Source organism: Colletotrichum scovillei (assembly GCF_011075155.1).
Source record: "Colletotrichum scovillei strain TJNH1 chromosome Unknown Contig00011, whole genome shotgun sequence".
Classification (NCBI taxonomy): Eukaryota; Fungi; Ascomycota; class Sordariomycetes; order Glomerellales; family Glomerellaceae; genus Colletotrichum; species Colletotrichum scovillei.
In genome coordinates, this window is record NW_023336269.1 from 3118934 (window position 1) to 3144324 (window position 25391).

At 55.0% G+C, this 25391-nt stretch overlaps 9 protein-coding genes across 9 annotated transcripts; 5 read left to right on the forward strand and 4 right to left on the reverse strand.

Moving 5' to 3' along the window:
* The first annotated feature begins 392 nt into the window (after nucleotides 1-392).
* On the forward strand, nucleotides 393-3545 carry HER10_EVM0012290 (tyrosine phosphatase). The gene is made up of 3 exons (XM_035481687.1): nucleotides 393-1162; nucleotides 1282-1610; nucleotides 1671-3545. The coding sequence occupies exons 1-3, from the start codon at nucleotides 776-778 to the stop codon at nucleotides 1855-1857; spliced, it is 903 nt and encodes a 300-aa protein (XP_035327386.1). The 5' UTR covers nucleotides 393-775; the 3' UTR covers nucleotides 1858-3545.
* Nucleotides 2169-3382, reverse strand: HER10_EVM0011201 (uncharacterized protein; the record flags this gene model as incomplete). The annotated part of the gene is made up of 2 exons (XM_035480638.1): nucleotides 2169-2714; nucleotides 2963-3382. 2 exons carry the CDS (start codon nucleotides 3380-3382, stop codon nucleotides 2169-2171), a joined length of 966 nt encoding a protein of 321 aa, XP_035327290.1.
* Nucleotides 3546-3928: 383 nt separating the features above from the next.
* Nucleotides 3929-8043, reverse strand: HER10_EVM0007395 (response regulator receiver domain-containing protein). Its single transcript, XM_035476953.1, has 2 exons — nucleotides 4562-8043; nucleotides 3929-4501 (listed from the first exon to the last, which is right to left on the reverse strand). Exons 1-2 carry the CDS (start codon nucleotides 7184-7186, stop codon nucleotides 4310-4312), a joined length of 2817 nt encoding a protein of 938 aa, XP_035326989.1. The 5' UTR covers nucleotides 7187-8043; the 3' UTR covers nucleotides 3929-4309.
* Nucleotides 8044-8987: 944 nt separating this feature from the next.
* On the forward strand, nucleotides 8988-10268 carry HER10_EVM0011580 (coiled-coil domain-containing protein). The gene is made up of 2 exons (XM_035481008.1): nucleotides 8988-9298; nucleotides 9414-10268. Exons 1-2 carry the CDS (start codon nucleotides 9124-9126, stop codon nucleotides 9854-9856), a joined length of 618 nt encoding a protein of 205 aa, XP_035327319.1. The 5' UTR covers nucleotides 8988-9123; the 3' UTR covers nucleotides 9857-10268.
* Nucleotides 10269-10835: 567 nt separating this feature from the next.
* Nucleotides 10836-16971, forward strand: HER10_EVM0008424 (glycosyl hydrolase family 43). The gene has a single exon (XM_035477947.1). It carries the CDS (start codon nucleotides 11154-11156, stop codon nucleotides 12132-12134), a length of 981 nt encoding a protein of 326 aa, XP_035327054.1. The 5' UTR covers nucleotides 10836-11153; the 3' UTR covers nucleotides 12135-16971.
* Nucleotides 12555-16035, reverse strand: HER10_EVM0006851 (lipase; the record flags this gene model as incomplete). The annotated part of the gene is made up of 2 exons (XM_035476424.1): nucleotides 12555-15753; nucleotides 15785-16035. 2 exons carry the CDS (start codon nucleotides 16033-16035, stop codon nucleotides 12555-12557), a joined length of 3450 nt encoding a protein of 1149 aa, XP_035326944.1.
* Nucleotides 16972-19778: 2807 nt separating the features above from the next.
* HER10_EVM0002449 (acetyltransferase) lies at nucleotides 19779-20375 on the forward strand (the record flags this gene model as incomplete). Its single annotated transcript, XM_035472160.1, has 2 exons — nucleotides 19779-20059; nucleotides 20132-20375. 2 exons carry the CDS (start codon nucleotides 19779-19781, stop codon nucleotides 20373-20375), a joined length of 525 nt encoding a protein of 174 aa, XP_035326617.1.
* A 1805-nt stretch (nucleotides 20376-22180) lies between these two features.
* On the forward strand, nucleotides 22181-23657 carry HER10_EVM0000249 (uncharacterized protein; the record flags this gene model as incomplete). The annotated part of the gene is made up of 5 exons (XM_035470040.1): nucleotides 22181-22312; nucleotides 22369-22443; nucleotides 22499-23247; nucleotides 23304-23436; nucleotides 23493-23657. The coding sequence occupies 5 exons, from the start codon at nucleotides 22181-22183 to the stop codon at nucleotides 23655-23657; spliced, it is 1254 nt and encodes a 417-aa protein (XP_035326431.1).
* Nucleotides 23658-23794: 137 nt separating this feature from the next.
* HER10_EVM0003853 (2-deoxy-D-gluconate 3-dehydrogenase) lies at nucleotides 23795-25183 on the reverse strand. Its single transcript, XM_035473516.1, has 2 exons — nucleotides 24387-25183; nucleotides 23795-24294 (listed from the first exon to the last, which is right to left on the reverse strand). The coding sequence occupies exons 1-2, from the start codon at nucleotides 24720-24722 to the stop codon at nucleotides 23848-23850; spliced, it is 783 nt and encodes a 260-aa protein (XP_035326733.1). The 5' UTR covers nucleotides 24723-25183; the 3' UTR covers nucleotides 23795-23847.
* Between the last annotated feature and the right edge of the window lie 208 nt (nucleotides 25184-25391).

Consider the following 25391-nt stretch of genomic DNA (forward strand, 5'->3'; position numbering starts at 1 on the left):
TGTTTGGAGCACTTCCGACCTAAGTAGGTACCGGTACTCCTTCCCGCTGTCGTTGCTCATGGACGCCCCGAATCTGGCAGTGTTGGAAACAAACCTCGGACGGCACCTGCCCAATGATGACATTTGTGATCGATCTTTCATGTTTCTCATGTTGCTGACTGGCCATGTTTCTGAGCTGCTGATGAAGACTGCCCGCAAGATTGTTTGAACCGAATTGCTGGGTTCCTACCAAGGTAAGGTACCTAGATCAATACACGGACACTCGGTACACCCAGGCGGGCCATCCTTCACCTCGGCAGGTACGAGAGAGATAGACTCAGTGTTGGAAGCTATTTCCTGGCCTGTTATACATGTTGCTCTTGCTTCTCCTCACCACATATCCACTTCCACATGCAGGATAGGGACGGAATTGTTAGTCAGTTCTCGGTGAGAGGGAGCAACCTGGATTAGTTGACCTTGACTTGATGCTGCTTTCCACTTACGCCCAAAGGCGCGCGCATGTTGGCCCAAAGGTGGGCAGGTCCGAGCCTACCTTACCCAACGACATGCCTCGGATGCCGCAATTCTACCCCCGCAGAGGCCACATCCGACGATGCCCATTGCCGCGGTGCACCCATCTACAGACTGCGAATACTCCGTGCACACACCCATAAACCAGTTCCAATCTACAACGTTGTTACTCATCTCATCCGTTCCACAGCGTACACGTTGACCTCTCGCTCATTGACTTCCCCCCCAACTCGTATAGTAACACGAGACAAGCAGAAACAACACAATGACGGAACCACGCCCCAAAGTCGACCTCCCCACGCCCCCCTTCCACCAGATCCCAGGCCTCCCCAACTTCCGCGACGCCGGCGGCTACCCCGTCGATGCCCTCCCGGCCGGCCGCATCGTCAAGCCCGGCATCCTCTTCCGCTCCGCCGAGCCCTCCCGCCTCACCGACGACGGCGTCGCTCGCCTCCAGGATCTCAACATCACCCACGTCTACGACCTCCGCTCCGCCATTGAGCTCGAGCGCCTCGCAAAGGCCGGCACGAGCTGCGACGTCCGCGAGTGGCCCGGCGCCACCCGCATCTTTGTCCCTGTCTTTCGGGACATGGACTACGGCCCCGAAGCTATTGCCTTACGGTACCGGAACTACTCTAGCAACGGGCCCGAGGTGAGTTCCTTCTTCTGCCAGCCCCTCCCCCCCTCTCACCATGTCCTACTTGTGCCGGTGGATATGGCTCGCCACTCTGTGGGATTATGTGTGAAATTCTAAAACAAAAGTTACCATAGGGCTTCACAAAGGCCTACACCGACATCCTCCGCGCCGCTTCGGAGGCAGACCACCCCAATGACCCCTTCCACACCATCCTCTCTCACCTCGCCTCTGCCGAACCCCCGACTCCGCTGCTCATCCACTGCACCGCCGGCAAGGACAGGACGGGAATCATCTGTGCTCTCATTCTCAGCCTCTGTGGCGTCTCGGACGAGGTCGTCGCCCACGAGTACAGCCTCACCGACATTGGTCTCCAGGACCGGAGGGAGGAGATTATCCAGCACCTTCTCGCTACCGAGGCCATGAAGGGGAACCCCGAGGGGGCTAGGCGCATGATTGGATCTCGGTATGTGCTTGCGCACCATCACTCAATCACCCGCTATACCTATTGCTAAACCCTACTCAGGAAAGAAAACATGCTTGCGACGCTGGCTGCACTCCGCAAGGAGTACGGTTCAGTCGAGGCGTATGTCCAGAACAGATGTCGTCTCTCGCCAGATGACATCAACCGTATTAGGTCAAACCTAGTAGTAGATGCCGACGACGGACGTAAAGTGGTCGACTGGGTCTCACACACAAAGTATTTGCTTTGAGAAGGAAAAAGGGGCTTATCGGAAGGAATAAAATGCATTTCTTGCTGGGCTGGATTGAAGCTTCATCCTTTGAAGCGCGCCCCTCCGCTTGAGTCCGTCGTCATATAGGGTTACATGTATATAATTACAGTTGATAGACACAGACGCTTTATCGTAAAGCGTCCACACGAGAACTGAGCCAACATGACTTCAGTTCGTCTTCTCATTGGTTATAGTGGCTGTTTTGAGCCGCTTCTCCTCCTCCTCCAGCGTGCCGCCGCCGTGTGTGTGATGTAGTCGGCAATAGGCAGTAAGGTCTGGGTTGGACACGTTCAAGGCACCGATGTGGGAATCTTCGTCTCGCCCTTCCTGCGGTCATAGAAGGGGACACCGTATCTCCAGCCAACGCCTCCTCTGCTGCGGCCGTTCTTTCCGACGGTCTCGACATTCATCTCCTTGAATCTGAACTCGAAACGACCGGTATCAACACGCGTCGTCTCCTCCTCGACCTTTTCGAGACGCTTGCGCTCTCTCTCGACCAGCCTGTCCTCCTGCGCCCTCGTCTCGGCGCGGAACTTGCGCGTCAGCTCAGCTCTGTCGCCGCCGTTGGCAGCCGCCCTCCTCATGTCAATGAGCTCCTTGTGCGGTGAGCGATCGTCAATCGAAAGCATGTTTCTATGGAAGGCCTTTGCGGCGTCTTCTCTATTGAATTGCCGCGACTCAGACACAGGCACGAAGAGTTGTTGCATCGTGAGCTTGTGGACGTGGATCTCATTCACAGGCTCGTGGGGCCTTTGGTCTCGTACTGCGTCCGCCAGGTAAGTCTGGGGAAGCATGCTCATGATGGCCTGAGCATAAGGTCGAGCTAGTGGTTTGCGCTGCGAAGAAGGTTCCGTCCTCATGTCAGCAAAGTCTGCATACGTCTGAAATGATGTGCGGAACATGAGTTGAGAAAATAAATAGTAGCAAATCAGAGAGGCTCGCAGTGCCAAGGTGTAACCATATGTTGCGTCTTCAAGACTAATCGAATTTTGGAAAGTTGATCATCATGATGCTGGGATAGGTGGAGGATGAATCCACCGAAGGGGGGGGATTTGATGGATAAAAGGAATGGTTGTGTGCTTACCTCTTTTACCCACTGCTTCTCGATCTCCTTCATCCGCACTACGGCAGCGACGCGGCGAACATCGATACCCAGCTCCGCCGAGACGAGCTTCAGCGACTCCTTGGCCACCGTGACCCTCCGGTAGACCTCGTCCCTCAGCATCTCGCTCAGCACAGGTTCGCTCCGGAAGAACGGGTTCATCGGGAACGGCTGCTCCTTGGAGCCACTCAAGTAATTGACACCATTCTCAGAGTCTCTCACCCTGGCACCTCTGCCATGCTTGAAGAACTCGAACATCCTGTGCTGCGCCTTGCTCCTTCTCGACTGGACCGGCGTCGTCGAAAAGGCGCATCGCGAGCCCGCATACGCGGCGGCGGACGCATCGCACCACTTGGTCGCGAGGACCAATGGCGACAATGACGAGCCCGCTCGTGCCGACATTGTGTGTAAAGCAAAGAAAAGAAAAAAGAAAAAAGGGTATTATCTCGACGCAGAAGGTGCGCCGTGGATTTGCACCGATTTCACGGCGAAGCAACCATTTGGGAGCTTGAGTAAAACGTGGGTGTGGTTGTTTTGTGAAGAAGGGAGACTTTTTAAAGCTCCGACCAATTTTTCTCTCGTTTTCTTAGGAGGACACGCACGGACCATATCGCGGATAATTTGCCTTGCTCAATTGGCCTTGTGCCTCAGGACAGGACCGAAAACCGTCTCCCGAGCTCCGGCCCCAGACCCACCTACCGGTCTTCAACGTCCGTCCTCCGGCTATCAGGTAATCCCGTCTTGTCCCTGCCGTTGAGTACAATCGATAGAAATCAAATAGGGTGAGCTCAGGTCTGATCAGGCGCCTCTCGTCGTTTTCTTTACCATGCAAACGTCTCTAGAGATGACAATTGAGCCATACCCTTCACCTCAATACAGTATACCTACCAGGCCAAACATGGAGTCACGATCAATGCGTGTCATTTCAGCAAAATCCTCTATTGTATGCGTGGATCCATTATGATTATTCTCTCATACATACGCGCTCTATGGTATCATTCTGCGCGTCCCTCTTCGTATATTCCATGCGGGGCATCTCTTAAACCGAACCGTTGAGTCCATGCAACCAAACGACAAGTAGCCATGAACAAGATGCAGGTTCCTTGCAACAGAGATGAGCACCAAGCCTGCTATAATTATACCTCAGAGCGGAGCCCGTATGTTGCTGTCGTGTTCATTAAGCCAAGTCTCATGAGAGACCATTGGAAAAGAAGACTCATTAAAGGCTCGCAGTATCATCAATACCGTGGCCTTCTCCAAAAAGTGTGGCGAAAGCCGTTATCGCATACCCACTGTTCCCTGCTAACGCTTCTGAGCGTTATTGCATTTCTATGCTGGCACCGAAGTCATCGACAAGCGATTCTTCTTTGCCTTCGTCTTCAACGCGGCCGATTTCTTGGCTTCAGCCTCGTCATTCTGCTGAGAAAAGTCCTTCCATCTCCTCCAGCCATCAAAGTCAATGAGTGCTTGCATGCAACCCCATTCCATGACCTTCCTCTCCAGCCACACGAAGTTCACGGGCTATGATTGTCACGTTAGTATGATGGACTCGTAGGTATTGGAGTGTAGGTGAGTACTAACCTTTGTAAGGAAATCGTTGCAGCCAGCCGCCAAGGCCTCGTGTCTGTCACTCTGGAGGGAGCTGGCAGTAAGGGCCACGATAATCACCGGACTTTTGAAGAGTTCCATATTGGTCAACTTGTCCTTCTCCTCGGGCTCGCCATTCGGGGCTTCAGGTGCGCTACCTGCCGACGAAGAGAAGACACCAATCGAGTTGACTCTCTCCAATCTGCGGATCTCCCGAGTGGCTTCCAATCCGCTCATGATGGGCAGTTGAATGTCCATCAGAACAAGATGGAAACCTCCGGTCCTCCACATGGTGACGGCATCTCGGCCATTGACCGCCGTTTTCCACCTAACCTTCAGACGCTTGACGAAAGCCTCAAGCAGCTTGAGGTTGATCGGGTTGTCCTCTACGATCAACACGTTGATAGGCGGCACACCGCCGTTCAATATGCCAGCGGGCAAAGTTGGATGATCTACCGTTTTCTTCTTTTTAGGCCGAGAACTTGCTGGCCTAGGAGAAGCAATCCTGGGCGGGGGAGTTGCAACTCTCGCAGGCTGCACTTCCGGAGCGGGCGGTGTCGGAAGCGGTGGAGCAGCCGGTTGGGCGTTGGATTGCTCCGAAGTGTTCGACTGCGTCCGAGAGGGCGGTAGACGTGGGTGGAACGAGTGGGTGGGATGTGCGGCAGCAGCTGCTGCGGCCGCCATGGATTGTGCATTGACTTGGTTCAGTATCGTAGGTGAGGAGGTATGGGTTCTCCCAAGACGAGGGCGTTCCGGGCGTTCCCTGTAAGCACGAGACCTCGTGCCTCCCGGCGAGGGTATTGGCGGTACTTGGCCTGTTCCGAGAATTGCGATCGAGTGTTGAGTATGCGCAGTAAGGGCATGCGCCGGGTGAACTGGATGGGCGGGATGCGCGGGATGTGTTGCAGGGACAGTAACAGGAGCGACAACCGGCACTGGTAGATTTGGTGACGGCAGAGCAGCCGCGTTTGCAACCGGAGGGAAATATCCCTCGCCAGCTTCGGAGGGCCGGCCTTCGTCATTGTAGTAGATTGTTGTAGCATGCGTCGGGGCGCGCGGTGATGGTCTCGGTGTGCGCCGGGCTGGGATATCAATCACCAGAGCCTCTTCGACATTCTGACCACCAGGGAAGTATGCATCAAGTGTACGGCCTACGGGCTCCTCGGGGCCAAGCATACGATCTTGTCTCTGCTCCCGCGGGCATATCCGTAGTGTGAGATCGGGGGAATCAAAATGCCTGCCCAACGAGTTGGCGTACTTTCGTAGAATCATGTCGCGCACGTCGTCGACCAGGTCGTCCTCGTTGACAGTGATGAGTGTGGCAGAAGCACCGGGGCGCCTAACCCAGACCTTGCGGGTGACCATGTTTGCGATGTTGGGGAGCAAAGAATCGGCGCTGGCTGGCCTAGCTTCGTTTTCGACACGTCCTTCGAGCAGGTTTCGAATCAGAGTGGTTTGACGGTTGGGTATAAGACTTTGTCGTCGGGGAGGCGCCTCTGGACGGGAGGACAAGGGCGAACTCGGGAGGATGGCGGTTGCGAGAGGCGTCGGGGTGCCGAGGGCATGGCTGAGGGGATCGTGTTGATCGTCGTTGAGGTCCTCGGCAGAGACCGCCTGAAGGGTTACGGTGGGAGCCGCCGCAAATTTTGGCGGTAGTGGCTGATGCGGGTGATGCGACTGCGATAGATGAAGTCTCTGTTTTGGGTCGTCAAATCCGGGTGGGGTTTGGTCCTCGTGGATGCTTGGGAGGTTGTTGAGGGTAGTGGAAGCTGCAGTAGGAGCAGTGGTTGTGGTTGTGGTTGTGGTTGTTGCGGCTGGGCGTAGATCGTTGCTGGCAGTCAGTTCGCTAGCTAAGCGTCCTTGAGACGCGGCGGGCGGCATTGGGGCCAGCGAGTCACGGTCGAGGTCGAGGTCGGAGTGTGGCTTGTGAGCGTCCTGATCGTCCCCAGTCCCGGTCGAGTTGTCTCTGACCTTGTTGCTGGCGCTGGCGCTGGCGCTGCTTGCGGGTCTTTGATCGTTGTCGGTACCCGTAGTTGCTGTGACGATGGGATTCTCTTCCTTTACCAAAACCTCGTCGCTGCTGAGAGGTGTAGCATGAAAGTTATTTTCTTCATCACCATGGCTGTCGTGATTGATTTGAGGCTCGTGGCGTTGTTTTTGTTGGTGGTCCAATAGATGGGACTTGCTTGAGGACGACGACTGTGGCGGGAGCTGCGCTTCCTCACTGTCGTCTTCACCTGCAGCCCCAGCAGCGGCACCCTCAGCCGTAATTGCCTTCAATTTCGGCTGCAGCAAGTGGTCGCCATGGCTGCTGCCGGGGGGTTGTAGTGTGGTGGGCTGTGGCTGTGTCTGCAGGTGATTGTGTGGCTGGTGTGGAGTCGGCGAGCGCGAGGGCAAGGGCGAGATTGGCGTGTGAGGCGGGTGCTGGGAGCTTGCTCTGGACCTTGGAGCCGAAGCGGATGCAGCGGCCGAGGATTGCCGTGTGAGACTCGTCCCATCAGTTGCCTGGGAGTTGTGGGCATCGCCGGTGCTCTTGTTGGAAGCTAGAGATGGGGCAGCCGAATTCCTCCGTGAGAACTTTGCCCGGAGACGGGCTCTGATATCCCCAGCAGTACCCATGGGGATGGGAGGGTCACATTCAGCGTGCGAATGGGGGCGAGCTTTTTTCTTTTTTTTTCCCCTCGGACGGGACGGTACGGTGTACGACGGTACGTTGCTGCAATGAAATTCGGTGTGGTATCGTGTCTTGCGCGTCCTGTCGCGTGGTCGCCGCCGTTGGCGTGGACGTGATGGCAGCCGTGTGCTGATGGACTTTTGTTCTGGCGGGTCGTCGTCTCCTTGGATGATGGATCAAGTGGACTGAGGTTGAGACACGCCGAGAGGAGGAGGAACGGATGGGACGGGTGGCATGAGAGGTGGGTGAATAAGTGGTATCAGGTGCCTAATACTGTAGCCTCTCTGACTGCGGCGAAGAAGAGGAAGAGGGTGAGGGGGGAAGGGCGATTCTTCCAACGTAGATGGACACGGTGAAATACGGTATGATACGGTGAGGTGAGTTGACAAAAGTGGAATGTAAGTGTGATAAGTACAGAGTATTAAAGGGGGATGACGGGCACTTGGGGAATTGAGAGACAAGACAAGACAAGAAAGAAGATGTGATAAATGAGTGAGTGAGTGAGACGGGCCTTGGGAATCCCGAAAAGGACGACCGGGCAAGATCTCAGAACGAAAAGACAGAGAGGAATGGAAAGGTAATGAAGTTGAAGACTTGAGATACCCAACTCAGTACTCAGAGACAAGAGGCAGAGACTAAGCGGGAAAAAGAAAGACGATGCAACAGAAAACAAGTAGAAATGGTGCAAGATGCCTAGCTTTGCCGTCCACTAAGTCAATGCGAATGGATGTGAACCACCAGATCAAGTCCAGTCAAGCGCCAGTGGGCTGGCTGGCTGTCATATCCCGGGGTTGCGCTGGGATGTAACTTGTGGAGGGAGACTCGAGAGACAGAGACACAAAATCACAGACAGCACAGAACATCCAGATATGCCTTGACAGCCCAATACCATTCACTCGTACACAGTAGAGAGAAAAAGAGCAAACGACGCGTGGGATGGGATACCCATGCGGCTGCCACGCCTTGCAAAGTGCAAGCCCACATGAATGGTCCATGGATCCGTAGACCATCCGTAAAAAGGCACCTAACCGGCTTCAATGTCCGGTTCAAATCCTGCTTTTTTCCCTCTTCTGTATCTCATTTCCCGTTAACAGCCAACGTTTTTCTCGCCTTCCCCCCTATTAATTGGCCGTATTGCTCTCCGCGCCGGGCCACGTCGATGTGCCTCCGCCCCACCCCCCAATAACCAGCCAATTGGCCTGCTTTGAGCAGCCCGACTCTCCCGTCCAAGGTACCTTATCCGTACTCAAGTGCTCCATAGGTAGGTACCTCAGTATTGTCACCTATGGAGGATATGGATTATGGACATCTGAAAAGCGGACAATTCCATAAAACGCCTTATTATTTCCTTGTGCAAGGATAAGAGCCTGAGGATATCCTCGTTCCCCAGCCACAAACTGAGCTCCCTAGTACCGTGCCCTTCCCTCGAGATCTCGCACCCGCCTGGTCCGAAACCAAGGATAAATCGGCTGGTAGGCAAAACGTCGATCTTCGACAAGGTGTTCTGCAAGTCGTGGATACAGTAGTTTCGTGGGATTCTGCAAGTTATCAAATCGTGCGAGTGCATGTTGCCCTGCAGTCATAAAATCCGAAAAGATGTACATCTGGATTTGCGTTCGCACCAAGGAGGGACTTCCTTACTTGAGGTGCTCAGGTACCTGTACTTACCTATGTCGCGACCCACATTTTAAACAGTGACATCTTTCATTACTGAGGGTAACTGTAACCAGACACAAACATCTACAATTTCATCTAATCCACTTTGGTGCCCCAATCTATTCGTACAGTTCTCAACTAAAGCCAGGCTTCTTCATATCGTACCTGTGATATTTTACGCCTACCGTTTGTGCTTGCTGCCGGAAGCGCTTGACCTGAATTGAAGATGCCCTCCTTCACAGAGCCCGAGCATCAGTCTCAAAGTCTTTCCTTTGAGAAACCGACGCCACGTCCACCCAGGTCGCCAACAGTAGCCAACAATATCCGGTCTCGAAACCGTCGGCGAGAGTATCTCGAGAGAAATCCAAAGTACTTTTCCGACGCTGAACATGAGCTGGCCGGTCCGTCTCTTTGCATACCCTATCTTCCTTTCTCCCTCGAGCGGTCTTAGTGACCTGCACATTACAGGGTTCGAGTTCACTTCACTATCAACTTAGGAGCTAATATTCTTCCCAGACCCCCTATTATACGACAGCTTAGTTCGCAAATTCCAGACACCAGCCGAGCGGGAGGTCGAGGGCAAGGCCAAAGGGTACTCGGGGGTGCTAGAAAGCTCTCTGCTCAGGGGCGAGGCTCGTCTTGCTGACTTGAAGTCATCAACTGATGACACTACAACGTCGGAGCCCGCGAGAGATTTCACAACTGAAGCAGATTTTTCCAAAACAAAGACAAGGGAAGAAGGCCTTCAGAGATGGCATGAGTTTCTCACGGAACGATTTGTCCGCGGCCACGACGAGGATTTTGATTACACTGTGGTCGACGACAACGAAGACTACGATGTCATGGAGAGACGTGATGCAGAGGAAGCCTGGTTCGATGAAGAAGATCCCGAGTGGGCCAGCGATGCAGACGAGGTAGCTCAAACCACACAGGGTCAGACCGGCATTCAGGACTTCTGAATAGCTGCTGCGCGGCCGGTTGATCCGAGCGAGCACTGCCAGCTGTCTGCGCATCAAAGAAGAGACCATGAGAAGACTAGAGCACATTATGGCGAGCCAAAGCGCAGTCATCATTGGCGGTTCTGCATTCAAGCTCCCTTACGAGCCGCACCACTGCCGCTGCGCTTCTGAGACTTAGGCTATATTGCCGTGCCTTGACAGAAATGCTAAGGTGCGGCTGACACTTACCTCAACAGTCGGGCGTGAGAGGGAGAACAACTTCGATGATCAAGCTTTGGGCTCATGGAGGACGCACCTTCATGTCTTCACTTTGGGCTTCCATACCTTTCCATCCCACGATGCTAAGCAACCCGTTCGGCCTATGGGACCCTTGCTGGCGCCGTGGTGGAAGGTCCATAGTCGAGCGGACCGCAATACTTCCTAATCACAAGTTCATTGAGTCACCTTTGGGCTCAATGGTGAAAGCGACGGCGTATCGTAGCCATGGGGTCAGAAAGACTACCAATTACCTACTGACGAGGTTCGAGTGATTTTGGCGGTAAAGCTCGGGTAGCGCGGGGTCTCGTCCTGAAAGGGGCGAGATTGAGCGTCGAACATTCTTTTTTTTTTTTTGCATTTTTTGGTATCCATCTACCACCATCCGAAACATATCTCAATCAGAATCAAAATCTGATAGAAATCATGTTGGATGCTCAAAAGAAGTGCCTTACGCCGTCAATACGACTTCACTAGGATCAGCATAGCACACAAGACATTGGTTTTGGATCTCCCAAGAAGTCCACGGTTGGCCCACCGCAGCATCATGCACCTGTATTGGATTGCAATTGTCACCAGCGTCCAGGTTCAGTCCTCCAACTCGTGGTGCGGGTGGGGGGTGTGGCCAGGATGGGGTAAACCGGGAAAATGCGCTGGGTAAATTCAAAGGTCGCTGGCTAGCCGTCCCGTGTTCCACTCTACCGGGCCAACATCACCACTTTCACATTCATCCAGACGCCTGAACCCTTTTAACGGTGGAGAATACTCGAGGGCGGCTATTTGGCATATAAACGATTACCTCCCAAGGCTTTTCTTTTCTTTTGCGCCCCATCGGTCTCTGCAGAATATCCTTAATCGTCTTTGTCTTATTGCAAGTAGGCAATCGGCAACAGCGTCCTATCCCATTCCTCAAGACACTCAAAGTGGCATGCTTGATTTCCCCATTTGACCCCAATTCCACCACCAACAACCACCTTCAACCCCCGCATTCTCTCCCCCGCACTCCCACTTTCTCCCCTCCCCCATCCCACATACTTTCACAATGGCGCCCCTCATCAACCATCTCTACACGGCCGACCCTTCAGCCCACGTCTTCAACGGCAAAGTCTACATCTACCCGTCTCACGACCGCGAGACCGACATCAAGTTCAACGACAATGGAGACCAATATGACATGGCCGACTACCACGTCTTCAGCACATCATCGCTGGACCCCCTCGAGCCCGTCGTCGACCACGGCGTCGTCCTGAAGACCGAAGACGTCCCCTGGGTCTCGAAGCAGCTCTGGGCCCCCGACGCCGCCTACAAGGACGGCAAATACTACCTCTACTTCCCCGCCCGCGACAAGCAGGACGTCTTCCGCATCGGCGTCGCCGTCTCGGATAAGCCCGAGGGCCCCTTCACCCCGGACCCGGAACCCATCAAGGGCAGCTACAGCATCGACCCGGCCAGCTTCGTCGACGACGACGGCCAGGGCTACCTCTACTTTGGCGGTCTCTGGGGCGGCCAGCTGCAGTGCTACCAAAAGGGCAACGACGTCTTCGAGAAGCAGTGGCTCGGTGCCCAGGAGCCCAGCGGCGAGGGCGTCTACGCGCTCGGCCCGCGCGTGGCCAAACTGACGGGCGACATGCACCAGTTCGACGGCGAGGTCCAAGAGATTCAGATCCTCGCGCCCGAGACGGGGAAGCCCATCCTCGCCGACGACCACGACCGCCGCTTCTTCGAGGCCGCGTGGTTGCACAAGAGGGACGGGCTGTACTACTTTTCCTACTCGACCGGCGACACGCACTACCTCTGCTACGCCACCAGCGAGAGCCCTTTGGGCCCTTTCACGTACGGGGGACGGATCCTCGAGCCCGTGCTGGGGTGGACGACGCACCACTCCATTGTAGAGTTCAAGGGCCAGTGGTGGCTCTTCCACCACGACTGCGAACTGAGCAAGGGCGTGGATCACCTGCGGTCTGTCAAGGTCAAGGAAATCTTTTATGACAAGGACGGCAAGATTGTGACGGAAAAGCCGTAGGGGGAGAAGGGGGATGACCAAACTGAAGAAACGTTCAGAAGAAGGTAAGTAAATAAATCTTGCGTCACTTTGTATCAATAATAAATTTTGGGACACACCCTTCTATTCACAGATGTTCTGAGTTGATTTCATCTACATCCTAATCATCTCTTCACAACCTAGACTCTTTCCCTCAACTTCCTTTCCTAGATCCTTCCATCCCAGACTTTGTATATCTTCTTTACATGACCAGGCTAAAATGGTGACTCAACGTTTGAAAAGATCGTATAATTATCTCACACTCGGGGATGTATGGGGTATATAAGGGTGATTCGGACCATATGTCCGCGACAAAGGAAACTAAAAAAAGGGGGTGTTGTGTTCATCTTTGTGTGATATTCCTCTCATCCATAGAAAAGAAATCCCCCCTCATACTGCTTCTCAACTTTCAACAACTCCGAACCGCAGCTTATTCAACGCCTCTTCATACTTGGCCGGGCTGTGGTCAATCAACATGCTCGTCCCGAACCGCACCTCTCTGAAGCGCGACTCGACGTCCCTGACGTACTTGAGCACGATCCGCTGCGCAGGCCGGCCGATAGACTCCTCGTCAGAAACAAGAAAAGCGTCACGCCTCAGCACCCGCTGGCTCTCGACGATAAACACCTCGCCTGGAGGCAGCAACTTCAGGCTCATCATGCTGGAGCGCAGCGTCGTCAGCGCCGAGATGCTCCATTTATCCTCGTCGGCGCCGGCGGCCAGGGTGGAGGAGGAGCGGGAGCCGCTGTTGGTGTACCACTTCTCCGCCAGCCCGGACTGGAAGGCCTGCCATATCCGCTGCTTGACCTCGACTTTTGCTTCGTGGTTGTCGCTCTTGAACGCGAGCGCCACGGCCTGAAAGTCGTGCAGGACGCCGAGGGAGAGGAAGGGGACGAGGTCGCAGCCGTGGACGACGCTGGTGACGAGGCCGCGGGTGGCTTTGCGGAGGGCGGGAGACATTGTCCCGGGAGGGCCATAGGCGTAGACGTGGATGGGGCGGCCCGAGGGGAGGCAGACGTGTGTTGTGTCGGCGTCGAGGAGGCGTCCGTCGCCGAGGAGCCGGCGGTGCGGGTCCGAGGTGGTGACGAAGCCCGTGCCTGACGATGAGGGCTCGGCGAGCATGGTGCCCAGCAGCGCCGTGACGCCGCCGCCGAGCGAGTGGCCACACAGGACGAGGCCGTAGTCGCTAAACTCGTCGAGGGCCTCCTTAAGGGTGTAGAGGACGCGCCCGTCGCCGCCGTATAGGAGGCGGCGGGCGGAGGCGTGGATGCCCTTGTGGACCTTGTAGGACTTGCCGCGCCAGTAGAGGTTGTCGTAGTCGCAGGCCATGTCGGCCAGGACATCCTCGAAGCCGAGGGTGCCGCGGCACGCGAGGACGACGGCTTTGGATTCGTGGTCGAGGGATATGTAGTGGACCAAGGGGACGCCGGTGCCAGTTGAGCCAGTGGTGTCGGATCCGCCCTGGGCGTCGACGAAGGAGGCGAGGAGGATGCTGGTGGACTCGGATTCCGTGTGGTGGGCAAAGGAGCGGATCTCGTGGTGTGTGTCGTCCAACGCTTTGATCAGGGGCATGTCCTTTGAAATACCCATGAACTTGAGAAAGTTGGACCCGTATGAAGCGGAAGAGAAACGCATGTACCGCGTGATGTTTCGGAGCAGGTGGAATGCCGGGAAAACACCATCCACTGTGCCTGCCCGCCTCAAGGTGTCGATGGCTTCGGAGTCGGTGTATGCGCTCTTCTGATAGTACGATGACAGAACCAGAGACGTCTGGGAGCCGGTATTGGCGATGCTGTAGAGGCTAGGCGTGTTAACGTGGGAACGCGCTCTCCTGGACTTCATTGGCGACGGTGGCTTCTGATCGTTCATGTCCTTCTCTGACCGTGACTTGGGGATGCTGGGCTGGCCCATGCCGTCACGGCGGGTGTATCCGGGAGACTGGGGCCGATATCCGTCGACGGCATGGAAGGAGTAAGTGTCCGTTTGTGACACAATCGAGTCTCGACGTCGCTCGTGTACAGAGATGTAACTGGCTCGCGAAGAGCTGCGAGGTACAGGTGAGGGGTTCTCATAGGCCCGGCCTCTCGAGCTGGAGGCAGCAGTCGGGCCCATGGCCCTGGTCTGGGGCGGACGGCTGGGCTGAGTAGAGGTACGTGTTGTCCCATCTCTTGCGGCAGTCTTTGCCGGCTGCTTGGCTTTCCCCGTAGGCTGCGAATTGCCGGTGCCGGTGCTCGTTCCGTCTCGATGGAAGAGGTTGGAGATGTTTGAGCTGGTACCCCTTTTCAAGGCTTGCCTGATGCCTCCCTTTTTCTCCGTTGTGGGCTTCTCCGATGGTTTGCTACTTGACAAGGACTCGCCTTTGGTTCTCTTGGGCTTGTTGGCTTCGGCGTGCGAGGAGACGGCACTCTCCTGACGTGCCCGCACTGGTAGGGGGCCTAGAGGCGCGCGCTGTCGCTTTTGGTTTGGCGCGTTTTCGGGACTCTGCTTGGGCGTTGGGATCTGAGAGACTCGACTGCCGGGTGAAGTCGAGGGGAAACCAGGACCAACCTTTACTCGACGAGGGGTCGGGTTGGATGTCGCATCTGACCTCGGAATAGTGGCCGGGGCCGGCGTCAGCGCCTTCTTGGGTGGTACGGGTGGCGGTTCATCCTTTTCGTCGTTTCGACCGTATCCATCGGACTCCTCGGTGTCGTCTAGTGATTCCACTTTTCGAGAGTTGTCTTCTGCCTCCTCGAAGCCTTGGATTGTTGTGTTTCGATGTTTGCTCTTGTCGACTCTGTAGACGACCCGGTAGGTCGGGACGTCTTGATGCCTCACCAACTGCTCCTTTGGGCCCTCTGAAGATGGCAGGACTTCTCGCTCGACGACCTCGACGCCTGGAGGCGGTGTCAAAGTTGGGGGCTCGGGTCCCGTGAAATCCACAGTGATCATCTTCCTCGTCAAGGTCGTTGTCGAGATGGACACGCTTGTATCTGCAGGCATAGACCGCATGATCTGGTTCTTCAGGCGAATTTCTGGCAGGTCGTAGTCGTCTTCGTCTTCGCTGGTTTCTCGCTCGCCATGTCGTTCGATAGTGGCTAGTATACCAGGACTCGGTTGATCTCCAGGGATGGAAACCAAAATATCAGGACCTTTGCTTTTGTAGCGGCCTTTGTGCACACCGTACAGGCTGTTTTCGTGAATGTCGACCCGCTCCCCGTCGTTGAGTACAACGACATCCCAAACGATCTCATCGTGGCCAAGTCGTCTTGTCTCTTCGTCGAGGAAACGTCGACATTTGCGCTGCAGGTAGGCCAACGCGCACAAGCCCATGACCAGATCTACAACACCCACACGCTCACCCTCCACACCAGTCGCAGGATTCTGAAACTCGCGGCGAATTAAAGTAATGATGCTCGCAATGGCACGTGAAGAGTCGGTTGAGCCAAAGAATTGGTCGAGAGACGAAAGAAGAAGCTGAGATATCTCTGAAGCGACGGAAATGGTGGTGCTCGTCATCTGAAATCCGGTCGTAGTCCAGAAAACGATTTGCGACATGGCACTATGCAGGTGCTCCAAGCTCCTCTCCAGGACAGTTTCTGCATCTTCTCTGCCCAGGTCGCTGTTCAGGACAGTTTCTGCATCTTCTCTGCCCACCAGGTCTGCTCTCTGGATCTGCCGGGATTCCTCGTATGCTGAGCTCCAGACTGGTGGTGGATGCTGGTGCATCGAAGCCGTGGAGCTGATGAAGGGATTGGATTGCTAAACATGTTGAGCGAGTGGCAAGACTGACGGCCTTTGCTATAGGACTCGGTAGCACAGTTCGTCCTTGGTGAGAGTCGAGAGGGACATGGACGAGGTCGTGAGAGTGTTCGTCCCCGTCCCAGTCGTCGTCCGGATCCATGATCTCTGATGGGCGTGTCGGGGCTGATGCCAGTGAGGGTCGGAAAGTGGGCGCTCGCATGCGCAGCAGACACGGTTCATTAAGTGACAGACAACGTGGAGTTGAGATAAGGTTCCGGACGTTAAACTCGAAGTGATGCAGGATGTGCAGAAACCATGTTATACTCGAGACCTTGGCCGAGCTCGGTTCCAACAGGGGATGTCGAACGTACACTTAGGGGGTAGAGAAGGGAAAGGAAAGCAGGGAATGAAGCGTTCAGAGACGCAGAGAAGGTACAAGCTTGTGGAAAGAATCAAAAGAGGGAAGAAGCACAACTAACAAGACTAAGGGTAAGGGAGTAGGGCGAGACGAGGTGGTGAAGAAAGGGGGGACATAGGCGTGCTACCAGCGGTGGCAATATTCAAGCACCTTCAGCGGTAGGAGGATCAGAGCAGCAGCGTTCAGAAGTATAGAGAGGCGTATACTGCGTAGGTTGTGGAACGACCGGAACAGAGTAGACTTGACAGAACACAAGCATCAACGTACTACCTCGGCCTGGCCTGTCGACATCTATACCGAAGGTGCCGTCCCGAGTGTAACGGGCGTGGCGATGTCGTGTTTTCTTGTGTTGTGCTGATGACGACAGCCTGGAACGAGGCCGTGAGAAGGGAATAGTACTGTGTATGTAGAGAGAGGTGCGAACCCGCGTTTCTGGGAGCACTTTTGTTTGGTACGGTTAGGTATGGAGTAGTGTACAGTAAGTGGGCGAGTGGCACCGCGTAAGGTGGTTTTTAGGGTGTCGTGGGCGCGCGGTGGAATGAAATCAGTTGGGGTGTTCTAGCCCAATGTGAGCTCAGGCAAAAGATGACTGGGTTGACGTGTTGAGCCGCTGTGCCAGGGCTCCAATAGGAGTAAGTGGGACGTTGAGCATCTGCATGAGTACTCCGTACATAAGGTACTCGGTAGGCTGCGGGTTGTATCCGTAGGTGTGGCAGCCATTGGCAGCATGGGCAGCATGTGATTCTGGTATTAATTTGTGGGGGATGTTCATGCGCGCGACGGCGATGGCGACGGCTTGAGGTAGGATGGGACGGGATGGCATGGCGAGGCCCCGGTTTCTGTGGGTGGGTGCGTTTCTCCATCCCGGGGTGCTGTATGTAGTCTGTGACTGTGAGTGCCTCTCTCTCAAGTCTCGAGGTAATACTACACCACCTACTTGGGTTGAGGAGGCAAAGTGCTTGTCTGCATGGAGGAATACCTAACATGCCATCTTGTCTGGCTGACTGGTATGGCGCTACTTGGTAGCGTCTGGGGTGGGATGGGATGAGACGGGATGAGATGAGATGATGGGGATGAAAATGGGGGATTTGCCCGAGCCGATGAAGGTCGAGACTAGTGTTGGAGGCTAGATACACATCGCATAGCTGAGATGGTAGCGTGGGTGGTGATTTACATCGGTCATGCCTACCGGCTTAGTATGGTGATGGGTGCTTCAGGCTGTCTGGATGTGTACATGAGGCTTGTGATGGTTGGGTGAACACCAGCTGCGTATTCACATTTGGAAGAAGTCAAACGGCGCGAGAGAGAGAGGTAAGTTACTGTAAAAGTACGCGTCAAAGTGTTTCTCAGCAAGCAGGTAAACCCGAAGGTGCTCCTTACCATAAAGTACGGCATCTATCCTCCTCCACAACTCTACGACATGCCCAGAAGGGATCACAATCCAAGGCAAAAGCAGTCCGCCGTGTAGTGAGGTAAGTAGCTGGTGCTATGTTGAATACTCAAAAGACTTCTTTACTTTTGTATCAGTCCAAGGTGAGGTAGCACGAGCAGCTGATGGCTGCCACCACAATGTGAGGTTCGTTATCAGCAGGTGCACGTCTCACTTGTAGCGTCTCATTCTCGCTTGGCTGCCAACCGATAAGCTTGTAGCTGCGAGGTTGCCCGTCATCCAACTCTGACCTGACTTGAGTGGTCCAAAGTACTCGGTAACCGGAGTATATGCCTAGGCACTGTCAGGTAAGGTGGTAAGGTACCTGAGGGACTTGGAGGGACATTGCCGTGTTTGCACATGCACCTATCTTTGGGAAGACCAGCTAAGACCACGACATTCCAGACGGGAGGAATGCTGAGGTGACGGGTACATGTACTTTGATTTGTATACCTTTAGGCATGTAAGAGGCAAGAAGGGTCAGTGATGCCTCCGTCGTAGTGGGAGGCGGTTCAGGCGGTTGAGGCGCATCCTTCCAATTATCGTCAGGAGGAACGGTCCTTTCCCCCTTTTCACCTTTGCCCGCACTTACAGTTATGGCTACCTACCTTACTCTATTGTAGATGTGTATCTTGGTGTGGCTTGACTCCTGAGTACATATTCCCTACATCCGTGCGGCACGATTGAGTTTGCGACTTCTCAGTGGCTTCTTAAATCATTGCCGCGACGATATCATGCTGTCCATGGAATATGCAGAGCCGCAGACTGCAGCTGCCAACCCGTACCTCGGCCGGCGGCTGGCCCTGATGGTTGGGACGGGCATGCGCCAAGTACCTTGCTGCTTCGGCGATCGACAGGCCCAAAGGCGGGAAGATGTGATGTGATGTGATGCAGGCATTCGGATGAGTGGGATTATGATGGCGTCGAGTTTCCCGAGGTGGTCAATGATTGACTTGCCTTTAAGAGCCAAGGAAGCCTGCCGATGTCTAAGGACTTCTCAAGTTCTCCGACTCTTCAGATTCTCGGGTTGGACTCTCTCAAAGTGGCTTCCCGTATACTATGAATAGCTACACGCAGAAAAGCCTCGAGATTGTCCCGTGCAGGCGGATACGGGCCTGGGAACCACACGTCAGCTTACCTTAATTAGGGGCCAGCTCCTTTCCCGCAACCAATGAGATGGCACATTTTGATGGAATGCAGAGGCGGAGCACCAGCTCAAGGTCCACGGCTCGACTTGTTCCTGGGACCTGAACTTAACACCCTACATCGAAAATTATTGAATCTGCTCCCAACTCCAAGCACTATCTGTGATTCCTCAGGTAATCCCGCAGAGGATGGATGGGAGGCCGTGTTGATGACCGGAAGGGGCTGAGAGTGAGCACAATGTAATATCCGCCTACCTTACGGAGCACACAGTAGTGACTGTGAGAGATGTGCTCCCCACGTAGGTATGATTAAACCCCTGATGGGTACGGAGTAGGTACTACAAGTATGTAAACGACGTGGGTGCAGATCTGCGATGCCTTGCTTGCTGCTGCTACCTCGCTGCCCTGGCACCCTGGGCCCTGAAACCCTGTCCTGGTTGACGCAGGTATTCGTACCTTGCGCAGTAGGGTGTTTACTTGCCGCATGTTGCCCACTCCGACCGACGGATAAGGAAGGGCAACTCTGCAAACATCGCGCCTACATCAATGACCTACTAACCTACGGCAGTGCTTCCTCACTTTCTCTCGCTCTCTGCCACTGACGCTGTCTCTCTTTTCTCCATCGCACCCTCCCTCCGACATCTTCACCGCTTCCCTCTCCATTTTGACACCTCACCGCATCGCATCCTCTGCAGCTTTTCCCCCAACGAAAGCTTCGCCAACCAATCGACTAAGGCGCCTCTGTCTGCCGTTCCATCGTAGCGTACCTTAGCGACAGCTCAATCCGACCCGTCCCCAGCCAGTCGATCCAATCTTTGTCGACCTTTCGTCGGCCAAGAAGCTCCGATAGATCTATCCCGACCGAACAACTCCTATACCGTAGTCGCAATCGTATCGTAATTGCAGTCGCAATGGCTGAAGCCGGACTCTTCACCGACGACCTCGTCTCCCCCACCGTCGCCGCTGCTCTTCCCGAGGGCTACATCGTACGGGCCCTTCGTCAATCCGATTACAACACCGGTTTCCTCGACTGCCTGCGTGTCTTGACCACCGTTGGTGAGATTGGCGAGGCCCAATTCGCCGAACGCTACCAATGGCTGTCCAAGAGTGACGGATACTACATCCTCGTCATTGAGGACACAAATACCAAGACCGTTGTCGGAACCGGCGCCTTGATCGTCGAGCGCAAGTTGTCAGTTTGAGCCGCTCGTAATTGGGTATGCCACAAAGGAATCCCACTGACCTTTGCCCTTCCTCCGTATAGCATCCATAACCTTGGCCTCGTCGGCCACATCGAAGACATTGCCGTTGCAAAGGATCAGCAGGGCAAGAAGCTCGGCTTGCGCATCATCCAGGCTCTGGACTTCATCGCAGCCAAGGTCGGTTGTTACAAGAGCATCCTTGACTGTAGCGAGGCCAACGAGGGCTTCTACGTCAAATGCGGCTTCAGGAGAGCCGGGCTCGAGATGGCCCACTACTACGAGGGAGACAAGAGTAAGGCCCAGTAGCCTTTTGTTTTTTCCGCCTCACGACTCGCCCGTAACTCTCGTCCCGTCCCGTATCAGACCTCCTGATCTGTCCGGGCCCGGGTTCGGCACCGTTCGTTTCTGTACTACAGGCTCGAATTGCATCAGTGAGCTGCTGATGTTGAGTACTAGGACTGAAGCTCTAGATGCTAGAGACACCAGATGCTAGATCAGACGAGCGCCAAGCTCGCTTCCGAAGAGACAAGAAGAACGACGTAATGAAGAATAGAAACCCATCAAGCACCTGCATCCTTCTTCCTTATGTCCCTGCGACCCATTTCAGGTCCGTCTAGTATTGTTTGACCGACCTCGAAACTTAACGTGTCCGGGCACATCAGCCAGTCCCAATACTTGACTCGAATCTAGACAGCTCTTAGCTCACTGCTCGCACACGCCGCAGTTGCTGCTGGTGGCTTGTGTCCATCTCCTCATTGTTCTGTCGCCAGGCCAACGAGTTCTTGTCCGGCCGCAGCGAGGGTCGTACTGCACCACTGCGTCCACAATGACCACCTTCAGATCACTGCTCACCTGCGTGCGCATCCGAGTGGCTGGCACCCGTGACATACTTTGGCCCTTCTCAAAGCGCCACCATGGGGGAGCCTGTCTGCGACGCCAGAAGCTTACGGCATGGAAAGGGTCTAGCTGTCTTGCCCGTGGCAGGCCGGTCGGATCGTCCGCTATTGAATCGCGGATCGTCGACAAGCTGCCCCCCGCGTTTCACATGCTTTGACTGAAATCGGTTTGGTTTCTCTGGCGTCTGGTCACTCGCATTCTCCATTCTAAGCAGTGTGTGACAGGTTAGGTACCTATCCTTCTCTCGCTGCTCCTGCGATGGATGCTTTGTTTAGTCTGCAGTGGCGCGGGGAGGTGACAAAGGATTATGGCAATCGAGTAAAGTGAGTGAGACCGGATCCAGGTTGTGGCCAAGCCGTACAACCTCCGGCCATCTCCGTCATCGTTGCGGCAAGGCCGCACACACGGAGGCCCGCCCTGGCTTCTTCCGCACTTCATCGGAGCTTCCCCCTCCAGACAACCAGGCGCACCGCAATGTGAGGCAGCTCGGGCAAAACGTCAGAGTCAGGGCCATTACTTTGGGTGCCTCGTACGCCTCACAGATCCTTCACATGCGTGGCCAAAGCGCTTCTTTGGTCGCAAATGGCTGACGGGAGCTGACCATGGCGCCGTCGTATAAGACGGCCGGCCACCATGTCCCCTTTTTCCCCCCCCTCTGGCGTGCAGTCGCAAGCGTCTCACGATCGGACAACGGATATCCCCAACTACCACTACCAAAGTCCGAAGCAAAAGCACCACGGAACTATATCATAAGTCTGCAAGTCCAACCCTTAGAACTCCGAGCGCGCGTCGTCATTGGATCCATTTGGCGTCTGCAGATCCAGGGTACTTTTCATATCATATATAAATTAGCTTCTGCACCGTTGCACTCTGTCTCCCACCATGATCGAGGACCTGCATTCTGCCATTGTTCGCGTGCGAATCGCTTCACTTCAGTCAGAGTAAGTCACCACTGCAATGCTTCTCTCCTTAAAAGCCACATTGCGCTTCAAGATTGTATCAATGCAAATCTTGTTTCTGTTGCCATGAATTGGCATGCCGAATGATGAAAATATACTGATCCAGCAAGCAGAGTCTTGAGCAAAACGTCCAGCCGAGAAGTTGTTCGCCGCCGAAGCAGCAGCAAAGTAAAGCCAGTACACGTTGCCAAGGGCCGACTGCCATTGTTCACGAAGCAGAGATCCGTTCGGGTCGTTTCCTAAAAACTTTGCATCATGTCGCCGCACAAGCTTCCGGAGCAGGAGGATGGCAAGCGGCAGTGGGTGATGGGCACTGAAGCCTTTGAGAGGACCATGCCTCATCACCAGGGTATCAAGGCCCTCTGGGAGACCAAGTGGAAGTTTCCGGTACGCGAGAAGACATAAATCTTTGACGCGGTTGCATGCTGACTGGCTCAATACAGTGCACCAAGAGTGTGTATCCCTTCCACGATGGACAGTATGAGGACTTTGAGCCCATTTTCGAACACTTAATCAAGGTTAGCTGCTTTTGAAGAGAGGCAGTATAGAGGAAAGCGACTGACAATATGCAAGAACAACATCAATGACGGAAACTCCACTGCTTACACGGAGGCTTTCTTCCCCATCGCCGAGGCGCTGACCACCAAGGGCGACGAGGCGATCATGGCCGGTAACAAGAAGGAAGCAAGCGACCTATACCTCAGAGCCTGCACGGTCTACCGCATCGCCCGGTTCCCCTACATCACGGCCTACCCCGAGATTAGTTGCCAGGTCAAGTGGAAGGCGTGGGAAGCTCAAAAGCGCGCATACATGAAGGCGGCGCAATCCTGGGATTGTCCCATTGACGAGATCGACATCCCGCATGCCCACGCCAAGGGCGGGGACTGGAAATCCATCCCGGCATACGTGAGAGTGCCCCCGGGCGCGTCGCAAAGCAAGCCCAGCCCCGTCGTGATCCTGATGACGGGTCTTGACGGTTACCGGCCCGACAACACCGTCCGCTCCGACGAGTTCCTCGCCCGCGGATGGGGAAGCGTCATTGTCGAGATCCCCGGCACGGCCGATTGCCCTGCCGATTCCGCCGATCCCGAGAGCCCCGACCGGCTGTGGAGCAGCGTGCTCGACTGGATTGCGGCGGACGGCCGGTTCGACACGAGCCGGGTCATGGTTTGGGGTCTCAGCTCGGGAGGGTACTACGCCATTCGCATCGCGCATACCCACCGCGAGCGCTTGATCGGGTCGATTGCGCAGGGTGCCGGGTGCCATTACTTCTTTGACCCCGAGTGGCTGGAGAAGGCTGACGGCCACGAGTATCCGTTCCTGTGAGTGAAGTCTGTCCAGGGTTGCTTGAAGGTTACGTCGCTAATGCAACTCGCAGTTTAACGCCCGCCATGGCCATGAAGCATGGTTACAAGTCCGTGGAGGAATACAAGGCGGGCGTGCAAAAGAAGTTTTCTCTGTTGGAGACTGGTATTATTGAGAAGCCCTCGACGCGGCTGCTACTCATCAACGTAAGTCCAAGAATTGTTTTTCTCGCCTGGGAGAAATGACTGACACGCCGATGTAGGGTACTCTGGACGGATTGATGCCTATAGAAGACTCCATGATGCTGTTCGAGTACGGCACGCCCAAGGAGGCCAGGTTCTTCTCGGGGGCATTGCATATGGGATACCCCATGGCCAACGGGTCGGTGTACCCCTGGATGGAGAGCGTCATGTCTAGCAAGATCTAGGCCTGGTTGTTGTAATCAAGTGTCCATGTTAGCTGTAGTAATGTAGTATGGCTCACGAGATTTGGAGTACTTGTTTCATGACTCCCTGCACCGTAATTTTGAATGGTCGTCTTTTGTCATTATTTTCGTCTAAATTTCTGCCGGTGAAGCACTTCTCGCCCAGATCGTTTCGTTTCCCAACACCCTCTCTTTACCGACCCATCCAGCCACCATCAACAACCAAAACATGCCCACTCACATACCCACTCGCCCGACTCGCGAGGTACACCGACGTGCCCTTGAAATCCTCGGGCGTACCCCACCGTCCCGCGGGGATTCTGGCGCTGATGCTCGCGAGGCGCTCCTTATCGTTCAACAGCGCCGTGTTCATCTCCGTCTCAATGTACCCCGGCGCGATGGCGTTGACGGTGATGCCCTTGGAGGTCCACTCGTTGGCGAAGGACTTTGTCAGCTGGCCGACGGCGCCCTTTGAGGCGGCGTAGGCGGGCACGGTGAAGCCGCCCTGGAAGGTGAGGAGGGAGGCGTAGTTGATGACGGAGCCTTTGCGGCCGGTTGTGGGGTGCGGGGCGAGGTTGAGCATGTGGGCTCCTACGTCGCGGGTGATTGTGAAGACGGAGGTGAGGTTGACTTGCATGACCTGTTTTTTTTTTTGGAGTGCGTCAGTCCAACATTCCTCACTATGCTCGGTACGCGTCTGTATGTAGGCGGCAGGTAGTAGCAAAAACTCACGGCGTTAAAGTCCTCATCGGGGAACTTTTCACACGGATGCCTCTTTTGAATACCCGCGCAGTTGACGAGAATGCGAATCTCGTGGCCGTCCTTGAGGACCTTGGGCACCAGCGCGGCGACGCTCTCCTGCGAGCTGAGGTCGGCCGTGTAGATTGTGGCCTTGCGGCCGAGCTTCTCGATGGCCTGCTTCGTGGACTGGGAGGACTCGTCGCGCTGGACGAGGAGGATGTCTGCGCCGGCCTCGGCGAGGCCTACGGCTACGGCGGCGCCGATGCCGCGGGTGCCGCCTGTTACGAGGGCTGTTTGGCCCTCGAGGGAGAAGAAGGAGGAGGCCATCTTGGGGGCAGTTGTGTGTGTGTGTGTGTAATAAGAAGAGAGGGGAGGAGACAGGTAGACGGAGGTTGTGAGAGTGTGTGAGGTTATGTCTTGGAGGGAGGGTATCACGAGAGTAAGGAGAAGCTATGAGAAGATGGAAAGCTTGGGAAGATGCGTGTGGAGGGAGCTATATGAATGGGGAGCTGTTTGAAGTGAGTGGACTTTGATTGGGCGAGGTCGGAGCAAAACGTCAAGTCGCAATTGAGTACTGTATGAAGTAACGGATAAAAGATCATCAAGCTTGTAAAGGTACTCCTTTCCCCGGCGAAACGGACAAGCTTTTTGGGAAATGGGCAAGCTAAGCTATAGTAACCTTCAGTCACCGAGTGATCCCCGGTACGAAGCCCGCCTGCAGCGTTTTCTACAGGCCATTGACTACGGACGGCATGAGACTTCTTAAACCTGATTTAGACCACTTGCTCACGGGACATGCAAAAAAGTGAGGAAAATAAAAAACATGTACTCCTGACACCGTAGTAAGAGAAGCCATTGACGCGGGGCAAGGCGCGGCGTGGGAGTCTCACGATTCGAGCTGGAGAGAGGTGTGGGGCATTTCCTGTCGTCTCGGTTGTACCTTGGTACCTGACGTACTCGGTACTTTTTTTCTTTTTCTTTTTTTACCCCTCCATT

Bases quoted from the DNA above. Each gene is read 5' to 3' on its own strand.
- HER10_EVM0007395 (XM_035476953.1), bottom strand. From the start codon at position 7,186: ATGGGTACTGCTGGGGATATCAGAGCCCGTCTCCGGGCAAAGTTCTCA. The intron at 4,502-4,561 runs GTTAGTACTCAC...TGACAATCATAG, and splicing joins GCAACGATTTCCTTACAAAG to CCCGTGAACTTCGTGTGGCT.
- HER10_EVM0012290 (XM_035481687.1), top strand. From the start codon at position 776: ATGACGGAACCACGCCCCAAAGTCGACCTCCCCACGCCCCCCTTCCAC. The intron at 1,163-1,281 runs GTGAGTTCCTTC...AAGTTACCATAG, and splicing joins ACTCTAGCAACGGGCCCGAG to GGCTTCACAAAGGCCTACAC. The intron at 1,611-1,670 runs GTATGTGCTTGC...AACCCTACTCAG, and splicing joins AGGCGCATGATTGGATCTCG to GAAAGAAAACATGCTTGCGA.
- HER10_EVM0003853 (XM_035473516.1), bottom strand. From the start codon at position 24,722: ATGGCCTCCTCCTTCTTCTCCCTCGAGGGCCAAACAGCCCTCGTAACA. The intron at 24,295-24,386 runs GTGAGTTTTTGC...AAAAAAAAACAG, and splicing joins CCGATGAGGACTTTAACGCC to GTCATGCAAGTCAACCTCAC.
- HER10_EVM0011580 (XM_035481008.1), top strand. From the start codon at position 9,124: ATGCCCTCCTTCACAGAGCCCGAGCATCAGTCTCAAAGTCTTTCCTTT. The intron at 9,299-9,413 runs GTCCGTCTCTTT...TATTCTTCCCAG, and splicing joins CGCTGAACATGAGCTGGCCG to ACCCCCTATTATACGACAGC.
- HER10_EVM0008424 (XM_035477947.1), top strand. From the start codon at position 11,154: ATGGCGCCCCTCATCAACCATCTCTACACGGCCGACCCTTCAGCCCAC.